This window comes from Paralichthys olivaceus, chromosome 13 (assembly GCF_024713975.1).
Source record: "Paralichthys olivaceus isolate ysfri-2021 chromosome 13, ASM2471397v2, whole genome shotgun sequence".
Classification (NCBI taxonomy): domain Eukaryota; kingdom Metazoa; phylum Chordata; class Actinopteri; order Pleuronectiformes; family Paralichthyidae; genus Paralichthys; species Paralichthys olivaceus.
The window spans coordinates 14587004-14613550 of record NC_091105.1 but is presented as its reverse complement, the minus strand read 5'-3'; the positions used below and the strand labels follow the sequence as shown (position 1 = coordinate 14613550).

At 39.9% G+C, this 26547-nt stretch overlaps 1 protein-coding gene across 1 annotated transcript in view; it reads right to left on the bottom strand.

Annotated features, from left to right (window-relative positions):
- Positions 1 to 26547, bottom strand: part of LOC109632161 (transmembrane protein 65-like) — a 37057-nt gene that overhangs the window by 2622 nt on the left and 7888 nt on the right. Inside the window, exons 3-7 of the mRNA XM_020091302.2 lie at positions 18289 to 18333; positions 14298 to 14365; positions 13295 to 13349; positions 7001 to 7043; positions 690 to 795 (exon numbers count right to left, since the gene is read on the bottom strand). Of these exons, the coding sequence (XP_019946861.2) occupies positions 690 to 795; positions 7001 to 7043; positions 13295 to 13349; positions 14298 to 14365; positions 18289 to 18333 (317 nt within the window). The remainder of the gene's footprint in view (positions 1 to 689; positions 796 to 7000; positions 7044 to 13294; positions 13350 to 14297; positions 14366 to 18288; positions 18334 to 26547) is intronic.

Here is a 26547-nt window from a genome sequence, read left to right as displayed (position 1 = left end):
AATTGTTTTGTTTTGCCTGAGAATTATAATTATGTTGGTCTAAATTCACCAAGACACAAGAAGACTTCATCATGACTGTGTTGTTTCATGCCGCTTGTGTTCTGTTTAAGACTGAAAGGCTGCAAGGACAGAAGATCAAGCCTGAACGCCAATGCTCTACACGTTCAAACTGTTGGACACATTGATTTCCTGTTAAACTTCAACATGTTTTTTTCATATGCTTGCAAACAAATAAAACAGGTCTGAACAACTGACGTGACCTTTTACAATCAGCCAAGAGCCTTTTGGTGCTGGACAAATCACTCAAGCCTATTAGAGCTAAATACATTACACACTTCAGCAGTCACAGCATATTAAAAAATCATTCAGGTCTCATTTCCTTGCCGATTGAGCGTGTGACAGAAAGGGAAACATCACAGACACTTTGGTTGGTCACATTTACGGAAACCTGATCTGAGTTGATGTTTGCGATGCATCACACAATAAATAGAACCGATCGAAGGCTCCCTGCTTGATAATAATATCAACTCTGACAGGGTTTATGTAGAGAGTTTAGCCTAAGTCCTTCACACACATTAAAAAAAAGAAATGTGAGACATGCATTTAAGTCCTGGTCTACTAGAAGACAGTCAGAGAGCTGATGCAGATTACACAGTTATCGATTGTGGGCTTTAATAGTTGGAACAAACCGCATGAGAGCTGACTCTGGTCTGCCACATGTCCGCCTGCTTCGGGTTCAGGTCAGGAATCTGCATCCCCAGCCGAGACGCTAAGGCCTCCACATAACCTGCCAATCTGTGGAGAGAGGGAGCGACAGACAGGGAATAGAAACAGAAAGAAGAGAGTTAACAATATGACTGAAACAATGGGTCACCTCTATTCACTGAGCCATTAAGCTCCTGGGAGGAACTGTGATTAACTACAAAATACAGTAAAATAAAATCTATTCCCAAAGTGTCTCGATCGCCACCTGGTGGCTGGCTGCAGCAGAGGTCATAAACCACCATGTTAGTGGATGGGACATGAATCCAGCCACATTTTAGGTAGTTGTTATCACACTGTTGTTTGTTCAAGTCTTCATTTTCAACTCTATGTTTTTTATTTGATATTTGATATTTGATGTCACTAACTTGTGATCAGTCAGAGCATGTGTATCGTGTGGGCCTCGCTACCGCTGCTCAACCCTCTAATCACTACAGTGAAAACTCTGGGTCCAAATGCTCAAGATGACAGCGTTTGCATGGAGAATATTTTGGTTTCATTCATGGACAGTGGGGGACGAGGAGACGAGCTATCTATCTTTATTTAAAGTCTGTGTTACGTGAATGTGAAGCAATTTACTCAAAGCTTCAGATTTTAAACAAAGAAGAGCGGGTCAAAGGAAACATGGTCACAAAGACTTGTGGGGGTAAAAATGAAAAACAAATAGGGAACACACCATATCGAGATTAGACTACTGCTATAATTCTAATTTTGTGTCAATGTTCTATTGCTTTTGTTGCTTTCAGATTCCCTTTTGACATTTTTTTCTACATTTACAAGTCATGATCCATTAAACCACCCATGGGCTGACACTTCCCACATCAGGGCAAAGTTGTTAACGACAAGAGTGATCGATAGGAACAGCAAACACCACAAATCAGCAAATTAATGTCCCGGCTCCTTTTCGCTGACAACGTTCATAAACCCAGCAGGGTGTTGAAGAGGAGAGGGAGAGGAAGAGGTTCAGTGTGAACAGATCAAATCTTTTTCAGCACTCTGCAGTACACAGAGGACAAAAGATTAATATTGTATGTCCATGACAGAACTCTGTCTCAAGTTTAGGATATAAAGTTCACAGAAAAGGTCAGTAGAAGAATAAAATATATGAATAAATGATTGAATAAATTTAAAAAACCCTCACAGACATAAAACATAAAGACTGTGAGCAATATGTAATGATACAAGTTTAATAGGAAGGCAGAATTTGAATTGTATTGTGATTTTCGTCATTTAACATTTGTTAATGTTGTATTTATGATGGTTTTAACACATGGCTGCAACCCTGTTTTGGGGGGGCACACACACATACTGTAGAATCTGAAGATTTGTACATAAACATTAAAAAGACCATTGCTTCTCACATCATATCAAAGATATGTCCAAACATAACTTCAGTCAAAGATTTTATTCTTGACATGCAGCTGATGATAAGAGTTTCATTTTGAGTGGAGTGCTATGAGCTGAGGTAACAACTGAAGTTACTGCAGTGGCAAACAGCGACAGATTAATGACCAAAATAATCACAGAAATAATATAAATAGTAATTGTTTCATCTGGAAAGCTGCTGTTCTTGACTGACGTGTGTCTTGTAATGTGTCAACTGAGTCTGCAGAAACACACACTGTCAGTACAGGATTTCAGAGAAGCGAATGGATCTTCAGTTCACTGCTCACACAACTAAGCTGCAGCTTGAGCTGTCGAGTCAGGGGAGTGATAAGTAGTAAAGAGCATATTCAATGCAAAGATAGGGAAACTGTGTGTGTGTGTGTGTGTGTGTGTGTGTGTGTGTGTGTGTGTGTGTGTGTGTGTTTGTGTGTGTGTGAGAGAGAGAGAGAGGCTGCAGCACACAGCTGTTCATCACAATAGATATATAATAACAGAGTAGAGATATAAACCTTCTGACGTGTGAATCAAATAGAGTATGATCATTACAGACAATATGTTTTGAATAAACTGTGTGAATAAGGTCACATTTGTTTTTACTGTTTTGTTTTCACGATACTTTAATGAAATGCAAACTCATCAAAGATTCAAAAGCCAGCCGCCGTGTTCGTACACAACGTCTGATGTGTCTGCTACCTGCTGCACAGTGACACACACTCCTGCCTTCAAGTCAATTTCACACACTTGCAGCAGCAGAAAGCAAAATAAATCAGGTTGGCGTCAGAAAATAAAACGCTGCACTATTCAAAACCTAAAAAATGATGAAATTCACTGAGAGTAGGATCAGATAAGACCTGGGATTGTTCTCTAACATGAGATTAAAGTGGAAGAGACTGAAACCCAAGCAGATGCATTCACAACCAATACGAACTAAATCAAAACAATTAAATAATTGTTTTTAAATTAAAGAATCCATTATAAAGGCATTTCCTAAAATGTAGGAAGACATTGACAAGATTCTCCTTCATAATGATGAACTCAGATTAAACCACATACAAATATCCGTCCTGCTGAGTTATATCCTTGACACTGAATCCCCTCTGGTCTATAACAGATTCTGTCTCTAAACCTTCGTAGAGGACGACACATGTAATAACATTTTCCCTGAAGGGATCAATGACGCATCACACGGACAAAACAATATCTGAGAAATGAAACTGTCAATCGTGCATTCATTTATCTTGATCCACTTGTTATAATACACAGATCCTATGGGATATTCTACAATTTGTTACAGAATACAAAAGGTGTAGAAAGAGGTAGAGCTACACATTATGGATAGATGGATAGATTTAATGACTGCATATTAAACCACAACAATAATCAGTTTAGCAGCATTCCCTGCTTAGGAGCTTGTAAAACTGAGTCAAATAAATAACTATATAATATAATAATGTTTAAATAAAGGAATGTTCATCACAGTTAATTACACCTGAAACTCGATACAGCAGCAGAGAGGCAGAGCAGCAGAGCTCAGTCAGTGTCAGTCGAATGATGGACACAGACGTTGGGTGGGAGGATTCACAAACAGTGACTGAAGTGTAATCACTACAATATTGACCAGTAAGACTCTGGGGGAACATTTGTGCTGTGCAGTTACATGATTGGAAAAAAACACACTTTTGTACAGAGGCAGTTCATGTGGACATAAATGTCATGTCTTCTTTGTTTTGTCCTGCTCTTGTTAATGTAATTGGTCTGTATTTATATAGTTTACACTTTACAGTTTATTCTTTTCTCGTCCTGATGACCACTCAAAGAGCTTTACAGTAGTTTTACATTCACTGATACACATCTATGTGCAGGACTTTCTCTCTGAGAAGGGACACTTTGGGGTTCAGTATCTTGCCCAAGGACACTTCGGCATAGAGGACTGAGGAAGACTGGGATCAAACTGCCGACCTTCTGGTTAGAGGATGACCACTCTAACCCCTGAGCCCCAGCAGCTTCGCCTCACTTCTTTGTTTTCTGTCCGTCCATCAACTGCAGAGTCAGTACAGTGGAAATCTACAGTTTGATTGTAATTTTTTTGGTTTAAACTTTTTGAAGAGAATATTTAATATTAATTATTTTAATAATAATAAATACATTGAAGATGTAAATGAACCAAGTTGCAAATTACATCTGTAAAATGTTGGTGTACATCCATCAAACTAGAAGCGATGAGGGCAATTACTTTGTGGGAAAAAAAAGCCCTATATGTTCAAACAACTCAGGAGATAAAGTAGATAGATAGATTTCTGTAAATATCTCCACCCACTGTGATCTAGACCAAAATGAGAGTTCTCAGACCGACAACTAATGGAGGACTCAGTCTACACGGTCAGACTGCGTAGACTTTGAAGGCTGAATCGAAGCTACTTTGCAGTAAATTGTGGGATAGAGTGGCCCAAGAAGGATCCACGCATTTGTTGGCTGCCTTTGAAGGATGCAGCCCCTGAATTGGGACACAGCTAAGGAGTGAGAATGTATTCAAAGCCAATTATAGGAAACCTACAAAACATGTACATTTATGGGTAAGAACAGACTCATAAAGGAAGTATTTTGTCATTTACTAACTGCTAACAGTAAATAAAGGTTGAGAACAGCACAGGATGCATACTAATACTGCAAACTGAAGGGCCTCCAATTCCCAGAGTAAATGAAAGCAAAGGATTTATATGTGCAGACTCAAGCTGTTTGTCTGAACAAAAGGCTTGATGCAGGTGCTGTTGTGCGAGACACCTGGAGTAGGGGCCTATGAAGACTCATGTGTTGTAGACAAACAGCCTCTCTGATGTAAATCTATCAGAGTGTGAAAAAACCTCTCCTGTCTGGTGTAATTGAGTCTCACCTTGACAAACTGGCCACAAGGGCTCTACTTCCCAAATATGATTGAGTGGGAGACACAGACACACACGAGGAGAGCTATGAGTGTGTCTTCTGGGAGCGCTTAGAGAGACCACAACAACTCTGCTAATCCATCACACTGAAACGATGAAAAGGCAGAAGCAGAGTCTGTTCTGTCTGTCTGTCTACTCACTGACTCTGCCTGTATTTAAACTAGAGCAGTAATCTCTTTCTTATGTTGTAATGATCACTGAGATAAAACCAAAATGTTGATGAGAGCACATAGTGTCTGTGAAGCAGGGTGAGGTGCAGGGTCTCTGTCACCACTAGGAGGCTCTGGTGGGGATAATAGTCAAGAATCAGCTGATTCACATTGACTCATTTTGCTTTTTGATTAAACCTAATCAAATACTGCACACAACTGTGATGAGCAGCTGGAAACACAACTGGTAGATGGTATTCAATTAATTTCCACAGCATGAGTTTGGAGAAGAAAGAAATTGAAAATGGAGAAACCATGAGGAGGAAAATAGAAATCAAAACAATACTTTAATCTGAGCTTGGTGACAAAGTATTTTCAGTGCGGCTGGATACATTTTTTAATCTTGTCAGATATTTGTATGTCAGTAATAGAATGTGACTCAATATTACAACAGGGCATAATACTTGTTTTAGAGATGATACAATGTGCAGTTGTTCAGAAATTGTCCGTCCATCTAAACAACACTAAACCTGAAAACCTGGAAAAATAGGCAGTGCAGATGCCAAAATGCCGCTGCCATGGAAACACAATTCCAAACCTGTATAATTTTTGGAAAGGGCAGAAAGTGTCAAAGATACTATCAACATCCCAAATCACATGTAGTGCTGACTTGTGGCAAAAGACCTGGAGAAACTGACTGAATAAGAAAAATGTATTTATTTAAGGATCAGACCAAAACCTGATATTAAACCGACATCTGGGTAAAGACTAGAGCCAGATTGATGCCCACCATCCTTAGAGTCTGTGTCAATTGGATTAAGGCTCTAGAAGGAGTCCAAAAGTTGATCAATAAATTCTAAATGAGAGATTTACTCGTGGGTTAAGGGTTTGGCTCCAAGAGGTTTTTTTTAAAAGTCTAAACTAAATTCATACATCAAGGGCAAAATTAAAACAGGGGGCTTTGCCAATATAAAATTAAACCCATAAAATATATTATTTTTCACCAAACTGGATATATGGGAAGTTTTGTTAATTTACAAGCATATTTAGGTCCTCAGAAATGTGTAGAAAGATGAAAAGTTAAGAGAACATTAGGATCCTGACAGAATTCAGAGCTCTTTCCATAAATACAAGCCTTTGTTATGAAGTAGATGAGGAGCACATGTCTGCATTTCAAATAATCAATGCATAGTGTCAACAGACACTTTTTTGGGATGGAAACATGGTAATAATTAGTTCAACATTGATATATAGTTATTCAATCTTTTTTCTACACCTGTAATATTACCTGATCCACTTTGAAATGTGCAGTTAAGGCAGGCTGTGTGATTTCCCTCCACCCTGCTCGGACTCCACACTGATCACTTTAAATTACTGGACTGTTTATATTCATGGTAACGTCCCTTCAGCCTCAGTCTTTTTCCTCTGGGACTCAAACCTCTGGCGGCTCATTCATTTCCTCCCTTGCTGCTCATGCTTATCTTCCTCTGGGCTAAAATCAATAATTACCTATTAATACTGAAGACTTTAATGACATCGCCTTCACTAAAGGAAGCAGCGTGCGATGGTAAAAACCCAAACTTTTTTAATGTCAGTGAAAAGCAATTTAAAGGGGATTCTTTGAAGAATTTAAAAAACACTGTTGCTGTAATATCAGTGCAATAGTCTGAATTACCAAATTATCTGAGATTCTATTCCAACATGATTAAACATAATAGCTCCCTATTTTGTGTATATGTGTGTGTGTGTGTGTGATATTCTTACCCTAGTCCTGCCAGATCAGACACCAGGTTGCCGAGGGCAGCAGCTGCAGAGAATGGACGACAAGACGATCAAATGAGCAGGGAAATTGAGGTTCATGTCGAGGCAGAAGACACAGGATGTTGGAAAAAAAAGAGATGACACAATTCACAGCCATGTTCCAGGATTCATCTGTCAGAGTCCTTCACATTGAGAGGCTGCTAAATTTAGTCCTTTCAATGTCAATCTAAGGAATAATACCTGAGGAGACCCTTCTGACATGTAAGTGGGATAACAGGCCCATCAGTATGTCAGAGGCAAAGGGAGAGGAATGAATTGATTTGAAAGATGTAATTAGTTTTGTCCATCACGACATTATAGAATAAAATATGTATTGAATCATAAAAGAATACAATTGATCCAAAGGCAGCTTCTCTTTCTCAGAAACCATTTGTCTGATGAAGGTCTATACCACCGAAACGTCACAAATACATAACTCACTGCCAGGAAGACGCTGCGTGTGGGAGTGTTACAGAGGCAACTGGCCTTTTTGGACCAAAGAGTGACACACATCTGTAGCTGAGGGTGAGGTGTTGGCCAGGAGGAGAGAGAGATAAGCACTTTAATTATCTTCACGGGCCACTAGCTTCACAGACGACAGCAGCGACTGCAGCCCAACAGTCCTACAACTACATTCATTACACAGGTCTCCGAGTTTTTTAATCAATCCCATGAAATATTCCCTGGGAAATTGTTTTTTAACACAGGATATAATGGATGACCACAGTGTTTTAGATGCACTGATGAAGCCCATATTGACCTGCTCCCTGCTGAATAAGTAAATATGACGCCCGAGGAGAATAGGATAAGGACATGTTGAAATGACAAATGAAACATGACCAAGGAGTAAATGAGGGTGGAAGACCAGGAAAAGGAATCTGCTTGTTCTGTTGTTTTGTATGTCAAGTAACAGCTGCTCCTACAAGAGAGAAAGAAGTGATTTGTTTGTGTCCCCTCTGTTGTCGATGACCCTGACATCAGAGTGTTGCTGCAGCGGCACAGAAACCCTCAGAGGAACAGAAATAAAGCAGCAGTGCTGCGAGTGCTACAAGACACAATTTTCAGCCAACTCTGGACGAGAGTATATATCGCTTCAAACAAATCTTTGAGCTCCACTGGAAACAGTAAATAATGAGTCCAAACAAGCATCCAGCGGCTGCAGCTACCTTCTGCACGTCTGAGCGAAGCATCCACAGGAGCTTCAGCCACATTCATGGGCACAGAGGAAGTCAGATAAGACTCTGCAGAGTTCCAGTCTGATGAAGGGAATCAATGTGTGCTGCCGCGATGTCTGAGTGTTGTTTACTGTGTCCCACCAGACCTGCAACCATGACCTTGTCAAACAGAGACTCGCCTGCCAGCTGCTACAAAGCATCAACGTTAATAAGTTGTAGGTCAGTTCTACTTGGCTCCAATACAAGATGTTAGCTTGTTGCACTCTTTCCAAAGTTTCTTATAGTTGGTCAGTCAGTTGGAGCCAAAACACACAATGGATCTGTGCAAAGTAAGAAGATTGACGAGGGCAGGGTCCCTGTCTGACTGTGAAGCTGTTTTCAGTCTTGAGCCCCAGAAAATGTTCTGAGTTTGCCGGACGAATGAAGCATGAGAGTCCAAGTCAAACACGTTCACGCCAACAAGAAATATGTCTGGACTTACCTGCATGTCTGAAAGTAACCGAAATCATTGAATAAGGTCATTGAGGAGAAAAGAATTGATTGTTATGTAATTTAAGTGACATTACAGATGAATTTAATGTTCATTATATGAACTTAGGGGTAACACATTGGCATGCAGCATCTTTTGTTTTTTCCAGGATGGATAATAAAAACGAAATAGATTGGGAGTTTTTGTGGCAGATGGTGTTTTTATGTTCACTGCAGCAGCTATACTCTTTGGGAAGATTGTAGTCCATGTGGGCAGGACATTTTCATTTAGACTTCAGTTTATCAATTATACATAACATCAATATATGTGTTTTTATGAAAACATTTGAATTCTTTCTCTTTGCTGTTTCATTTGTCACTGGAAAACGAGACAGTTCGTTTGAAGTGAATCAAAGAACTGATTATTAGGTTAGATTAGTTAAATGAGAGCCTTACGGTTTTTAAAACAGAGGTAATGCTGTAATAATCATAACAATATATCCCACTGTTACACATCACAAGCCCCAGAGGAGGCATATTTTATGGAGATCCAATCAGGTTTGATTATGTGCTCAAGCAGCTCAGACGTTATGACAAGCCACAGTCGGATGTTGGTCTTAAACTCGCTGCTCTCTCTGATTCTGACTCTCAGATTCTGCCCACATCTAAAGGTTGATGAGAAGTGGAATCACATGCACAAGTGGAGCAGTTCCAAAACATGTAGATTAACACATCGCAGACACGCTTACATTGTTTTACAAGCTCCATCCATCGCTCTCACTAATTAAATTAAAGGGAGATGGAGTAAATCAAAGGGAGACGGAGTAAAGCTCAGAGAAAGGCAGAGAGTGAGGGAGCAGAGTTTGTCTGGGCTGAGTCATTACATTCCTCATAATCTCTCAGATAAAATGGAGAGACATATTTTGATTTGAGGAGATTTAGCTAATAGGAAAGACTTGCATCACTGTTCCCTCGCTCCTTTAAAGGTCCAGTGAACACGATTTAGATGAAATGGATCTACTGGCAGAAATTTAATATAAAATAATCCTAGTTATATTTTCACTAGTATGAAAATATATAGAATAATCCTCATGATGTTTTCACTGGTTCATTTCATCTAAATTGTACAGATTATTGTTTTCTTTACTCTAGAATAGGCCCTTTAAATAACTAACTATAAAATACTTTGAGCTGAGGGTTATTCAGCTACAACAGGCAACTTCACCACTAGATGTCACTAAACTCTACACACTGAACCTTTAATTGAAGAACTAACTTTATGACAGATCTTTCTCAGGAACTTTCCAAAAACTTTCTGGTCCTGAAGCTAAACTAGACCAATTCTATTTTCCACCAATAATGAGAAATGAGCCGTGAAATAATGTCAAATGACAAATGTGAGAAAGTGGGAACTTTTTATTGGGGTTTCTTGCTTTTGTCTGCAAGGCTCAATGACCTGCTGTGATGTTCACATACTGAGAAACAAAAGGCTCAGCAACACCCATTGATGTCTGTAGCCTTCAATTATTATAGCAATAATAACCTACACAGGCACGCACACACACACGGGGGGGTTAGCACTTAAAGTTGTCTGTGTATTTACTGTACGTGAGCTCTCATGTGTGTTTGTGTAACCTTGCCCATTGCAGACATTGTTTTTAAAAGCATGAAAGGCAGAGCACCAATGACAATTGTAATGATTTAATGTACGTAGAAATATTGTATATTTTAGCAATCTCATTGTAATCCTAATCCTGATCAGTTGACACCATGATACACGATGTGCCTACACCCTGTACACACAAATAACATATATAACTAATATGTAAATATTAATATATTCATGTGAATCAATTTGAAATGTACCATCTTGTGAAGATTGAACGGGCATGGGTCCTTGCAGGCAGATGTTTTGTTAATAACTTGAGTATTTTTTGAGAGATTGAATCCTTTTTTGGAGGTTTTCCACATCATTACCTCTGTTCAAATTATGTAATTAGCTCGACTCAGAGCAGCCTCTAGCTTCACTCGAATCAGCTGAGACACATTTGCCTCCTGGAGACCGTGTGACTGGTGGACTTGACTCCAGACTTGACACTAGTGTTAAATCACTGTGGACCGGGTGAGATAACAGCAGCCTCTAGAGTCGCAAAGACCCCAGAATGTGCCCGATGTCGCGGGAATGAGTAACAGTAACAACTGCTGTGAAAATGGAGTCTGAGTGAGAAATGGGGCTGAGGCTATGTGCTGGAGGAAAGAACAGAAGCTCCGTCTGTTTTTAATGAATACATCAGCGTTTGTCCAGGCTCTTGGGAAGTCAGTTACAAGTAACTGATATTTGTAGCAAGAGCTCACTGTCAAATCTAGATTTAAAAATATTGCGAAGTAAAGATGACAGAAAATTTAATTTGATATTTTCTGCCTGCAGACTTGGAACCTGATAACTCTCTGCTCTATAGATCCCACCAGGCTTGAAATTGCATCTTTGGCTTCATCAAAATCACAATCTCTCCCAAAATTAAAGGTTTAAATGAGAAATCTGCAGCAGGATCAAGTCTTACTTGCTTTGACACACATTAAGAACCAAAGTGAAGAATCAACTCACTCCTCTCTACATTTTACACCTCAGTTTGTCTTTGCTCTGTAATCTGCACTGATCAGGTTATTTGAATCCTGCAAGTTCTCAGTCAAACACAATATAAAACCAGAAGCACACACTGTACCTCTGCCAAGGCCCAACAGTCCCCTTATGAAACCACGTTTATGTCACTAGACCTTTTCATTTACATCTGTAACAAATTTCACACACTCATAAATATAAGTCCCCTAAAAATCCCTAACTTTTATCAAAATATCAATTATCCTCCAGGAAAAAAAAAACCTGGATCTGTCCCTGAATCTGCACCAAAGTTAATTGGTTCTTTCCTGACCAGTACAGCATTCTTCAAACAAGTTGTGATAATCTATCCTGTAGATAACAAAAAATGCAGACATCTACATAACCTCTTTAATGGAGGTAAAAAACGCCAGCCCTCTACATCCTCTCCTCCTTTACTGCCTCAGCAATGACTCATCTAAGTCTTGAAGACAGATCAGTTTACTGACTCTCATCAGCAACAACAGGAATAACACAGGCTAACACCTGCAGAGCTGGGCAGGGTAGAGGTGGAAGTGTTGGCTGCTGCTAAAATGTTATTGAATATGTAAATAGCAACAATCTTCATGCTTCATCAGTGCAGTTCATATTCACTGTGGTGTAATATAAAAACCTCAGGGTCTCTACCAGCAGATGTAGAGTAGGAACAGGTGAGAATATTAAAATGCAAATGTGCCTCTTTAAACTAAGTGGATATGACGCCACCCACTCAAACTGCTGCTGAACACCATTATCATATTTTTGAAATGATCATGATCACTCTGTGTTTCATTATCCTCTCACTTCTTTTTGGATTAGTGTCAGGGCAGTGGTCAGATTGTTAGTGTATCATCACAGCTTCTCAGTGAGTCTTCTGTCCTCGCTGAAATCTGAAATGTCTCGTTCTACTGTTGTTTTGTCCATTATGATTCGACAGACAATACTAATATTAGGATGAAAACAGTGGACCACACAAAAAAAAACATGTTTCTGTGTGATGTATATAAAGACACAGTGTGATTGCTCCCCCAAAGCGTCTAAAATGCTCCTCCATGTTAATTGATGGGACATGGACCAAACTACAAAATCAAAGCAACACTTGAATAAATTTCTTCCAAAGATAATCAGGTAGTTCCTATCACACTGATGTATAAATTCAGACTTTTTTCCCAGTGATTTTGGTTTTAATTAGTTATTTGATGCTATGAAAACGGGGTGAGATGTCCAGATTGATAGCTGATTGACTCGCTACCGCGCCTCCGCCTCACGATCGCTACTGAACAGACTCTGGCTCCGACGATTGGCAGCCTTTGTGTACAGAATATTTTAGTTTCATTTCTGGATAGACACAGCGGAAGTGGAGACACCTATTTACATGGTGGTCACAACAGACATGTAACTGACTGAATAATAAGTGTATTTACAGACTTTTACAGTTTTTGATGAGTCGCCAGTGCAGATATTTGTCCCATTTTTGAGTTTCTGAAAGACTGTGGAGCAGCCCGAAAAGCAAGGCAGGTACAGTGTGTGGAATCTAATAAAACAGTTAACAGATAAACAAGCAAACTAGGAGTTCAAACTCAAAGCACGCAGAGTGTAAATAGGCACAAACCAGTAAAACAGACGCTTGAGGAAAATCCAGAGATGTGAACGAATGAACTGACAGAGAAGAGTGAGGAGCAGAGAGAATATATAGACATAAAAGAGGCCGGGGAGGACTGAACTCAGGTGAGACACAGTACTGCAGGTGTGGACAGTTACAGGAGTGGGAAGACCAGACAAAGACAGGAAGTCAAGTAAGAGAGACACAAAGAAAGAGGCTTCAAAGGAAAAAAGGAAGAAAAAAAAAAGAACTGCGATATAAATTCCAATATCACAAAATAACATGAACAAAGTCCATAAATACAAAAACATGCTTTTGAAAAAACACATTTCTAAGCAGATTATAAGTCACATTAGGATCGAATGGGATTCTCTCACCTGCCATAGTTGAGATGCCGAGGACAACGCCGATGGATAACTCAATATGAGTGCCCTGAGAAACAACACATACACACAAACACATTAATCAACACACAGATTACAGAAGTTTGTTTATAAGAGAGGGAAACACAATGCTGAGGATAACTGCCACATTTATGTCTCATAGTCAGACTGTAAATGTGCTCATTGTGTTTCTAATTCCTATTAGTGACAACTTCCTCTAATGAGATATTTTCAATCTCAACAAAGTCTGTTTCTGCTTTATTTTCTAAATGAAATGATCTCATCCAAAATGTCATAGTTTAAACCAGTATCAAGGTTTCAACAAGTAACAAGGGTCACCACTGGCCCAAAACGTTGTTCTATTCATTAATATACATATACAAATATATAGTAAAAAAGCTGTTTTTTCAGATTGAAGACAGAAACTTGAAGTTTAAAAATTACATTATATGCTTGCTGAGCCCACGTTAAACTTGTGTGGTTTAAATATTCTAGTTTTTGTAGCAGTATATTGGTTTTCGAGCAAAGTGATGACATAATGTTTTATTTACTGTAGATTTATTCTCTTTAGTTTGCTTCTCTTGTGTATATTTTTCTCTCTCTGCATTTGTCTTCCTAAATCCCTGCAGAGGATGGATAAGAATTCAATGCTGACTTACAAAAATAACCGCGCTGTACAAGAACACTTAAAGTGACGTCAGAAAAATATATTCCGCTTCTGTTCTCTGAGCCGTCCTAATTCAGTTCCAATGAGATTTCATTATTTGAACAACTTTGCAGAGATGAGCTGCAGTTTGCATGAAAATGGAAATCTACAGTTCTAGATCAAACAACCGTGATTTATTTTTCTCATTCTCCCTCGACTCTACTGTGCAAGGTTCCCTTCAGCACCACAAGCCCACACAACATATTCTCTCAATGCACCACTTCCCCGGGTAGCACTGAGTAAATGTCTTTACCCACTGAGCTGCGGGGGACCGCAGCATTCAACACTTACAGCAACGATCATGATGCAGTTGTCCAGGAATCCAAATCCAACAAAAGGGATTGCGTTGTGCAGCAGAACTGTAAGAACAAAAACAAAGGATAAATCACCAACAGACAAAACAAACACAATGCATGCAGATTGTGTTTAAGTCTGCATTCATTAATAACAACCTTTTAGACACAATTAAGCCTCCCAGAGCAGATACGTGACATAATGAACACAGAAGATACCAGAGAATTAAATCACTAGAAATAAACACTGCAGCTGTGCTTATGAGTGTGTATAATTTAGTGTGGGTCCAAAACAAAATATAGACACAGCTTAAAAAAAGCTGTTACCAACCCTGGTAGATGATAAGTCTCATATCAGAGGTAAAGGTGACGTTGAAGTGATTGGAGTCATGCAGAGTCAGTCTCTTCCATCAGTATGCAAGGCCCATGTTTAGCTCCAAGTCCATATTCTCTTTGTAAAAGACTTTGGTACAAGGCCACAGGGTGAAGAACATGTTTAAAAGTTTCTCAACCTTGAATTCTCAGTGTCAGACATAGAAAACAGTCAAAGGTCCAGTGTGTAAGATTTAGGTGAAAGGAATCTATTGGCAGATATTTAATGCAGATATTTGATGGAGCCAATCCCAGCTGACACTGAGTGAGAAGCTGACTACACCATGGAGAGGTCACAATTGATCACTGGGCCAACATACAGAGGCAAGCAAACATTCACCCCATGGACTCCAATTAACCTAACAGCAATCTGCATGGCATTGCACTGTAGCGGGAAGCCTGAGAAAACCCACACAGACAGAGAGAGAACATGGACACTGATGTCCAACAAAGATCTTTAGTGTGAACGATGTCCTAGATATTAAGCATCTTATTTTTCAGACCAAAGGAGGCTACAAAAATGGAAATATGTCGACAATGCATACATCCCTATACATGAATAATTCAGGCTCTGTGTGTGTGCATATAAGATATATATTGTAATATACTATTGGAGCCGTGAAAGTGAATTCTAAATGTCAGCCTGAGGAAGGTTCAGTGTATTCTAGTTCAAGTGAAGTTCACACTGGTAACTGTTTTTAATTGTTTGCTTAAAGTGCTTAAAAAATAACTGCTGAATAATTTCTGTTTTTAAGGTGGTTGTCCTGCAGCAGCTCTCCTTCAGAATCCTACACACTGAGATTTTCTACTTTCACTGTTTGAGCCCCGCTGCACAAAACACCTTCTCACTCGTATCTTGAACACAGGCTGCTTTTAACGCCACACCAGAGGCAACTCTGCCTGAATTCTGAAGAGCACTGCAGCTCGTCTGAATTCAATCCTGGTGTTTAGTTTGGTTGCTTCTGCAGAAAAAATAAACTCAACAAGTCTCAGCTGAGGGAGGGTTTTGCCTCGCACTCCTCTGGTGTCTTTCTTCTTTCAATTAACCATCAACTCAAAGCTTCATTCTAAAGAGAAAGTGTCCATGTACAGGTTTTATGACAAGGGATCCCCACCACTTCCCTTATCACCCAGTTGCTCCAGGCTTTGTTAAACTGTTTTACATATTAAAGCCTTAAGGAAAAAACTTCTTTTAGAAAATTAAAAATGGACTCCTCTGGCTATGTTAGTTCTAATGAAATGACTTATTGTAAAGCTGTTTGGGGATTTTTGATTCTGTTTCTAGAGGATGGAGCCAACTCTTAAGGTCTGTTAATGCTCATACTTGGAAGTTTGAAACTTGAATTGGTATAATTCAATATTTTGACAAATACAGCATATATAAAGGGGATATGAGACTGAGGTTGAAACAACAAGGTTGCATGTACACTTCATTAAATGTGTTCCAACACACACAATCAGTTCTCCTCAACATGCTTAACTTCCAGAAAGATAAAACCAGGCAACAATACACACAACAACACAAACACTCTGCTGAGTTGAGAAAATTCACGAGTGCTGTGTTCAACAAATCGTTGCTGTAGTGACGGCTGCTTGAAGTTGTGTTTTCTTTACTGAGGAGCCAAAGCAGGAAAAACTGCATTGCAGTGCAGCAAGTGGAAGACCAGAGGAGATACTGTGTTTGTGTCTCTGCCACAGACACACAAAGATCTCACTATTAAATGAAAGCTGTGATAGTATGAATGATGCTGTGTTTCCAACCTCTCAGCAGCAGAAGCAGGAGGAGGAGGAGGAGGAGGAGGAGGAGGAGGAGGGGGAGGTGGTTGGAAAGTCTCAGAGGTTTGAGGTCATGTCAGTAACTGAGCAGCGTAGAGTGAAGGATGCCTGCACAAATATTCTTTTGTGTTTGAATGTGAGTGTTCGACCTTCTATTCTTAGTAGCACATGCTCTGAAGAGATTTTTCTAAACTGAGCTTCTCACATCAAAAACATTTCATGATACCAAGAGCTTTGAATTGCACATCTCATGTAAATAACTTTATCCAAACATTTTTAGGCCATTATCTACAAATCCAGTCTATTTTTACTGAAGTGGTATAGAAGAATGAGGAATGAATGAATGGAATGAACAGATGGGATGAATGGATGGAGAGATGGATGTGCACCTGGATGAAAGGACTTTGTGAGGACATTTTTAGTTCCCAGAAGGACAATACAGCGCATCCCGGAGCTAAAAGGCACAAACTGGCTAAAGAGAGGATGAAGGCTTTCTGTCAGGATTCTGTTCTCTAACTTCCTTGTCCGCTCAGTGAAGAGTTGATCAAAGGCTTTTGGGGGTTTGCTGACTATTTTGCTTGTCATTGACACAACCCAAGAGAGACTGTTCTTGGTTCTGCAGCTTAAGTGATTGCACCAGGCAGGAAGATGAGAAGTTTAAACACTCGACGAGAAATTTGTATGCAAGTTGTAAAATTAAAAAAAAAAAAAATCTAATTTCTTAAAAGCATACAGGCTCACCTGAGTGACAACAACTTTATTTGTCATTTTCAAGTGCTAAAAAAAACAGGTCAACTGGACTTGGTTGAGTTTCTTGAAGACGTTTCACCTCTCATCCAAGAGGCTTCTTCAGCTTTAACTGCTGGGAGTCCAGGTATTTAACTTGTGGGGTTGTTAGGAGTCGCTGAGGTGCGGAGTGAAGGAGTGAAGGAGTGAAGGAGTGAAGGAGTGAAGGTGTGAACTGCAGTGAAGCTTCCTGGGGATGGAAGTCAGGACTGTGTTGTATGTGGCAGATAGGTGGTGTCGTAAAACCTCCTCCTCTGTTCAGAGATGGTTATTCTAGTTTGACGTAGATGGCTTCCTTCACTCCCCTTTCAAACCATCTGTCTTCCCTGGCCAAAATTTGGACAAAGTTGTCTTCAAATGAATGTCCTTTGTCCTTTAGATGTAGGTGGACTGACCTGAGTCCTGACCTGAGGTGCTGGCTCTCCTGTGTTGTGCCCTGCGTTTATGAAAGGGGTGGTTTAGTTTCCCCAATGTACAGGTCCAGGGAGTCTCCAAGTTAAATACCTGGACTCCAGTCAGTTAGAACTGAAGAAGCCTCTTGGATGAGAAGAGAAACGTTGACAAGAAACTCAACATAGTCCAGTTGACCTGTTTTAGCACTTGGATATACCATGACCTGGATGACTGAGAATCTTCACAGATTCAAGGAAGACAACTGCACATATCAGTGGAAACGAATGTGAGCCCTGTGAAACAAGTCAATAAACTGCTGATCAGTTTTATTCATACTAAATTTCAAAACTTCTCACACACTTGGAATAAAAATTTATGTCGGGTCACGGGTGCAATAACTACTTAATGCCAGGTTCATGCACAGCACGTTTTCCCCTTTCATTTGGGGGTCACCATGGAAACAAAGTAGTGTGTGTGAACCACAGTAACCTGATCAGTAATTTCTAATCCAGATAAATCCTTCAGTGATCTTCTTGGTTGAATAAAGGATAAATCAATAGGTGGCTGTATTACAAGATTAATAATATACTTACCTCAACCATCACTTTATCAACAATGAAATACAAACGCACCAAGATTCATAAATAAATTCGATTTCTTACCATATCTTAACTGTGCTGAAGTAGGTGGCGCGATTTCCAGCCGCCCTGAAAAGAAAAGAAGGAGAAAATGAATTATAAAGAAGGTACATGTCCTTTCACCAGGTTTTTAAAGTCAGCATAAATGTCACCGAGTTTTTAAATGGCAAAGCTTATCAGCCGGGACCTTTAGGACTGAGTGAGCGACAGCAGTTAAAAAGAGAGGGAGAGAGGGAGAGAGGGAGGAAAGCAGCGTGTCAGAGGGGATGTATGAGAGTCAGAGAAAAAGAGGAGAAAGGAGCAGCTCCCTCGCTGCCATTTCTTTGAGGGCGACATCAGAAACTGATAATTCTGCAACAATCAGGCCTCAGAGGAGACCTGCCAGCACATTGTTACAAAGTGTGTGTTAGTGTGTGATGGAGGAAAAGATTTGAGTTTTCTTCTATCATATTATCATGTTTTCAAGAGATAACAGCATCTAACATAACAGGTTTGACAAAAAAAACGACTTTGCTGAGACCTCGTCACAGGTCTTTGACAGTGTGACACAAGTTAACGAGTTGTGACGTCTATCTGCGAAGAGAGGGGCAGAATGAACCAAGTGTCAGACTGGATCTGACACATTCAACGCAACACTCGCTTTACTGTGAACTTGTACATGAACAAGAGGTAATTCAACTGGTTTTAGGACTGAAAGCACAAGAGATGATTATTTCCTCTGCAGGCTGCGTGAAAACTAATAATTGCTGTGAGGTAAAAGTGGAAAATGATGAGTCCACATGCTGAATTCGGTTTCATCTTCCACTCTGTTGTATAATCACGCACATATACATGCTAATCACCTCCAAGCTTTGTATAATGAGAGAACATATACAAATCTGAGGAAAAGATTTCTTTGGCATCTGACATGTTTCTTTTTATCTCGAACACACTTTGACTTTGCTTTCACTGCAGCTGCTTTCAGACGTGCACTGAACTCCGGATATTCTCCTGAAACACAACTGCTTCAGATATTCTCCTGCCAGGCTTCAAGGAAAAACTCTGGATAACGTCTGAGTGAGCCATGGGAGAATACAGCAGGAGAATATACCGAGAACTCATAGCAAGCATGTGGGTGTGTGGATAACACACCCACGTGACTCACGTGACAGCCTGAAAAAACAGTTACAAATATATAAAGAGGAGCCATACATGTAGAAAACTCCAGATTCAGTCTCTTGATCCTGGTACAGAATGAAAATTGTGAACAGTTTTGAAAATTGGAGATAAATCTGATTTACAAAAATGATTCAAATAATTGATTTAATACAGAAAACTGTCAAAATGAACCACATGATTACATCAAAATAAATATAATAATATGCAATAAAATCAAATGGAAGAGAAGAACCATCTGCCTTCTTTCCTCCATCCCGTCTGCTCTCCCCACCCATCTGCTCCCCTTCCCTCTCATTTCCTTTCAGGAGTCAGTGTCACATTACACACCTCCTACTCCAGCCCTCATCTCATGTTGCTGACACAACAACACACAATTGTCCACCTCAGTAAACTGCTGACACATTCAGCACGTTCACCGTCAGAGCTCATGCTCACACAAAGTCATTGCCTTCACCTAAATTCTTTTTTTTTCTAATTTCCTAATGAACACTGTCCTAGCTACTATCTCATTTCACAGGTTTTTGAAAAAGCATGAATTCTCCCATGATCAGACAGAAAGTAACTGGCAGGAGGTGAGCGTCACGTTCGCAGAAGACGAATGGCTTCAGCGTTTAGGCAGCAGAACGTGTTTGTGTCCATTAATCACTCCAGGGGTTGTTTGGGGATTTAATCCAAAAGCTTTCAGTGATCCTCCTGTGCTCATCAGTGAGCAAACGCTGTCAGAGCAACTGCTGCCTCAACTTCACAACTTATGTCTGAAGCCTCCTGAACCACCGCTGCTGGATTATTCTCAGAAGTCACATGTCACATTAATATCTGTAAGCCTCCAGAAATGAAATAACTCGCTGTGGATGTCATTTATAATTGATACAATAAAGAGGGATCTGTTTTTTCCCATCTTGTTTTAGATACAAGCATTTATTGCCATGGTGGTTTCACAAACAGAACTTAATTAACAAAATGTACGTCTTGAAGCGGTGATGTCTGCCTATAAAAAAAAACCAGCGTATGTTTTCTTATCATTTTGAATTGATAGAAGATAATAAACACAGTATATTATTGAGTCTCCTATGTGTACAACCAAAGAGACATTATTAGACACCTCATTAGTAAATAGAGAAAGAGGTTCTTAAGAAAAAAAACTGCATTTTAGCAGAAGTGAGGAAAATATGAATCAATATCAGACAAGTCAATCCCAGTTAATAAACAGTTTCCTTTTATTTTTATGTTTGCCATAATTTACAGAATCACATACCCCTGTTATGATTAGAATAAATCCCTCTAATCTACTCCACTTCCATCTGAAAAGAAATCCAATATATCACCTGTGGCCCAACACAGAGGCCAGTTCCTGCCACATTGTACCGTCATTTAAAAAAGAACGAGACTAAATGACAAAAGCTAAATCACGTCACACCATGAAAAAAAAACCTTTTAACGAGAAACAGAATTTCTCTCCCAATCCATTGGGCTTCGTGGAGCCATTCATTAGCACTGTGACAATTGACATGAATATCTTTTGGCCCCAGAACTGCTGGTATGAAGTATTGATTGCATGGAGGATTTCAGACCTGCTGTCTCCAGAAAATCCAATTCCAAAAGACAGGAGTGGTGAAAACATTGAATGGGCTGTGATAAGTAGCTAACCAGCAGCATGATTAAATACCAAAGCAGCCAAGTTTCATTCTTCTCTTATCTTGTGTCCTCCTACTGCAGAGTCAGCCACATGGTGAAAAACTGGCATTGGCATCTGATAAAAGCTGTTTAAAGGTAAACAGAGAACAAGATATGTCACCATGTCAGCTACAACAGCTCTCTGAAGCCTTTTCTATAAAAAACCGAACTGGTCAGCAAATAACTGTGAACTGAGAATTTACTGTAAAAGGCTCAATGAGATAAACATGTTTAGGATACTTCCTAATACAAACATTTTCAGGTTTATTTGCATGTTGATTTGTTTTTATCCCTATTTTTAATCTTGTTGGACTGCTTGAATGTCCCACAACTTTTGCTTTCACATTCTTCATATGGGAAAGACAAACTATATAAATATATCGCTCATATCTGTTTGTAAAGTTAAACCATTAACAAGCTGTCTTTTTCTTTGATTGCTTAAATTCTAGATAAAATTCACCTTTTTTGCCTTAAACAAATGACAGAAATGAGTGGTATAGCATGAAAACTCAGGAATGACTAGTTTTGGAAATTGGTGATAAATTGTAAGGGAACCAAAGAGCCAAGTTTTCTCTCCACAAAACCCATGAAGAATAACATGTCCATCGGTCCATCGGTCCATCCTGAGCTTCCTCCGCCCAAGTAAAAATGACAAATGGGGTTAATAAGATTTTCTGCAAATGCAGACCTTAGTGTTCCAGGGAAATGTATCATCGTAGGACTGTGTATAGCAGTGCAGTATGGTTTGTGGGCATGCCTCTGTTAGTGTGAGTGCTTCTGGCTTTATCTAACAATTGTGGACTAAGGAACACTAAGAAACATCAGTGTTTTCCCTCAGGATTTTATTGATTTTCATACTGCACACCTCTTCAGAGAGACTTCTCATCATCTGAGAACACCTTAAACACCACAGACGGTTGTGTGGCTTCAGTGTGAGTGTATAGGCATGTGTTTGTCTGTTTAAATCAGTGTCATCTTATTTGCATTTTAGGGACACCGCTATGTGTGTGTGTGTGTGTGTGTGTGTGTGTGTGTGTGTGTGTGTGTGTGAGACTGAGCATGAATGTGCACAAGATCCATTGAGTTCATGCAGTAGAATGAGAACAACTGCAGCCATTCATCAACAGTGCAGCGCGTCGCTATTCTCCTATGATATATGAGACGGAAAAGAGGAAATTACACAGCACACACAATGTGGGCCGAGGCTGGGACAGTCATAAGTCAAAAAAGATGAATAGGGACAGGTCTGTGGATCAAAACTGCTTTTTTCACAACAAGTTCTTAGCTGTCCTTAAACTTGTGAGTTTACACAAAAAAAACATAATTAATCCACCAAGGTCAAATAGTCCCCATAAATACAATTAAGCTGAACTAATCACTTTCCAAATATCAAGAAAAATCAATCAAATCTTTCCTGGGAAATTGTTGAAGATGCCAAAAAATGAGAGGGATAAAAAAATGATTGGATCTGTCCCCTGATTCAGATCTGCACCACATTCAATGAGTTCTTCCCTGCCCCCGACGGCAAATCCATCAAGTTCTGTTTGTGTAATCAAACTGATAAACATATAAAACAACCCACAAACTGAGAACATAACTACATAACATAACTAATATCTAAGAGAACACAACACAATGTGTATGAATCAGTCCACACTGAAAGGACTAAGCTATAGTATAAAGTAGTGTAGAAATATTTGAGTGGATCTTCATCTCATGATTTAAATATAAAAGCTTATTTGGTTGAAAGCTTTCTATGTATCTGTTTTAGACAGTTCTTTTTTACGAGCCTCTCACGAGTATGATGGAGGAAGTTTAAATATCACAGCTTCAAATACTCTTTGTTGGCTGAGAGAAAATAGTGAGTATAACTCAAAGTAAACGCAGTCGTGACCTTTCAGTGAGGTACGTCTTTTTCCTGTGAGCTCAGTGCACTGTATTTGACAGGTAGAAACCGGTCCATTCCAACACTGGTGATTAAGTAATGTCTCCCACCCCATGCAGGACACCATCATTGCACTGAGCAGCTCCTTCAGTGACCGACTCCTTCACCCCAGGTGTGTGAAGGAGAGATATCGTAGGTCCTTCCTTCCTGCTGCTGTCAGACTATTTAACAACCAGGTCTGACCCCCCCCAGTAGACCACACACGCAATGTGCAATTAACCACTGCAATAACCACAGTACAATTTAAAAATTTTGCTATTTGTCCATGTACAACTGCTGCTATATATACTACCTGATATTGTGTGTTTCTGTTTGCTTGTTTGTTTGTTTGTTTGTTTGTTTGTTTGTTTGTCCTCTCTTTGGAGTTAAATCTTGTGCTACTGCTGTAACATGTGAATTTCCCCACTGAGGGACAATAAAGGAAATCTAAATCTAAAGGCAGCTGCAGAGGACCTGAACAATACACAGAAAGAACAAGTACAAATATTCCCCTGATGAAATCACAAGAGAGAGGAAAGAAAAAGGGGGAATAGTGTTACTATATTTGTCTTATAGCTGGAACTCAGCCAAAGGATCAAGGAGAAAACAGGGAAATGATTGTAAGTGTGCAGAAGCTGACTGAAATAACTTTCCAATCACTCCCCCAGCATCACACAGGGATGGAGGTCCTGTGAGACCACATATTTAACATGAATGGTGAAGTCCCTCTTCACATGGTGATACACAGCTACGATTAAAATGCTGCAGCGGTCCTCTGCTTCACACTAACGCTACTCAGTCCAGGTGAGGAATATAAGTGTGGCATGTTTTCTATCTCAAGTTAACTGCAGTTGATTGCACGTGGCCTCATAAGTGTCAGGTAGTTGATGATCACATGACACAGAGACAGATAAGTGCTGACCATCGTCCTGACTCTCTCTTACAGATCATCACATCACAGGAGAGGCACAAGTGTCAAAATGTCTGCTGTGAAAAAAGGTCTGTTGATCCAAGTGTGAGATTATTATGCATCTTTATGAATGGCTTTGCTCTGTTTAGTTGAAATGTTACTGCACACAGCAGCAAAAAGAGGGACGATAGCATTCAGTGTGACTGCGGCATTCCCGGCTGAATAACATCAGCAGATAAAGCAGGAGGAGAAGTAAAGAAACAAGCTTTGTCTTGAAAAACTGCTTCTGCACAACAGCATTTTTTTGTGTGTGCAGAGAATGGAAGAAGCAAACTCTGAGTGTGACCATGTTAAAAACAGGGTAAGAGGCTTTAATCTGAGAACGAGTGTTCTGATTTTTAATGTTACACGAGGGAAAACACACATCACAAAGTGCAAGGCCCGGAGCGATTCAACAAAAACAAAGAAGAGCCTGCACACTTAATGTTTTAATGCTACACAAAACTTTTTACTAAGAATAAACACCCAAAACTGCTACAGCCAATACAAGACGAAAAACCAACAAACCAACGTCACTATCTCTTGACTCTGCTGTTCGCTTCAGCTCTTTGGAGCCCTTTCTCATCTTCCAGCGCATTGTTTTGGTTTTGGTTCCATTAATTTGCAGTTTTCTCTTCAGTCTCTGACTTCGGCCTTGTAGAGCTGTGGTGATATCAGCAGCCACGGTAACTGTGCAGCAAGGCCGCTTAAAATCCTCTGAACAGCTCAGGTACAGACCAAGGACGGGAGCGGGCAGGTTTGATGAGTAGTGTGCAGTGGAAGATTTAGTAGCCACAGAATGAGAGAAAGAAAAATTAGAGGGACAAGACAGAAAAGAAATGGACAGGAAACGAAAGAGGTGACACAAAGTGCTTATGTGTTGTCTTTAAAGGTCGTGTTGTCCATCCCTGTCTAATACACACTGAAGCTCACGACCTCATGATCGAACGGACGGGCTCACCAAACGCAACCTTGAATATTAAACGCATCCCGCAGCGCATAATAATATTACTCTGGCTTCCGTGGTGCCTGTGTAATTGAATTCATCCCATCTGTTTAGGTTTCATGAGGAAGACGAACCATATGCAGATATTTTCCTCCTCACCTCGAATATTTTGAATTAGACTTTAATTGGTGCCAGACTGTCAACAGGAGGACAATCTCACATATAGGGCTCTGTTTATATTGGGACTCCTTTCCATTAAAACGTGGCCTTGATGTGTTCTCTTAGTACTAGACTCCTAACAAGGAAAGTAACTATCGTTGTCTATCAGGTACAGAAGTAGACATGTGAGGAAATAGGTTTCTTCTATTCATTATTACACAGTCTCTCCAGAAAGTATTCAGGCTCCTGCAGGCTTTGCAGAATTAATTGTGTTGTAAATTCAATAATAACAGGAAGTTGTCTACACTCAATAAGTAAAATGGAAACAATTTTAGAAATGTATGCAAATTCATTTTAAATTGTAAAACTGAATCCTTCATTTATAAAAGTGTCCAGTTCGTTGTAAAAGCCTCTTTGGCAGCAGCTCCAGCTTCAGTCTTCTTGGTGGAATCTTTACAGGCTCTGAACACAAAGACTCGTTCAGTGACAGATTCTCTCACTCACACAGATTAAATGGAAAGTGTCATCTTCAGGTTTCTCTAGAGATGCTCTACGGGCTTTGTCTGGGACATTAAAGGACAGTCAGAGACTTGTCCAGCAACTGCTCCATTGTTCTTTCGGTTTTATACTTTCAGGGCAGAGAGGTGGACTGTCTCAAGTCGTCTTCAAGGACCAATCTGTATTTGGCTGCATTCATCCTTCATCCCTCAACTCTGCCTGGTCTCCCTGTCCTTGCTGCTGAGAAGCCCCCCACCACACTGCTTCACTGTAGGGATAATGTTGGTGATGAGTAGTGCCTGTTAGACAGAAATCACTTGAAGCTTTGCCCAAAGGGTTCCGTTTTTTTCCTCTCTTTTTCCTCATGCTCTCAAAATTCCTGCTGTTGGACAAACTCTAAGCTGGCTGCCATGCTGGCTTCTGTCGAGTCTGATTGATGGATGATGATGTCGAGCTAGTGACGACTGAGATTTTGGTGACTATGCTGACCAAGGCCCTTCTTGCTCGGTTACCCAGTTCATTCAGACAGTCCTGTTTTGATTGCAAAACTCCTTCTCTTCACAATCATCGAGGCCACTGTGCCGGTGGAAAAACTCAGAGCGTCACAAATGGTTAAATGCCCCTGCCCTGATTTATGATTTCCCACTTCACTGATTGACTTGTTTTTTCACATTGTGAATTGTGGGACGAATAAAACCAGGCCGTGCCTTTCTAAAATCAGTCCTGTCACTTCGATTTATGACTTATCTCCAGGACAATGAAAGCAAACAGGATGCACCAGTTTGACGTGACACCTTGAATGTCTGAATATTTTAGCATGAGATTGCAGTTTTTCATTTTAAATACATTTGGAAACATTTCGATCACATTATTATGGGTAATTGGGGAGATAGCTGAGCAACACTAGAAAATTCATGGATTCAGATTTGACCTACAACACAACAATGTTTTTTAAAAAGGTCAATTGAAGTTTGG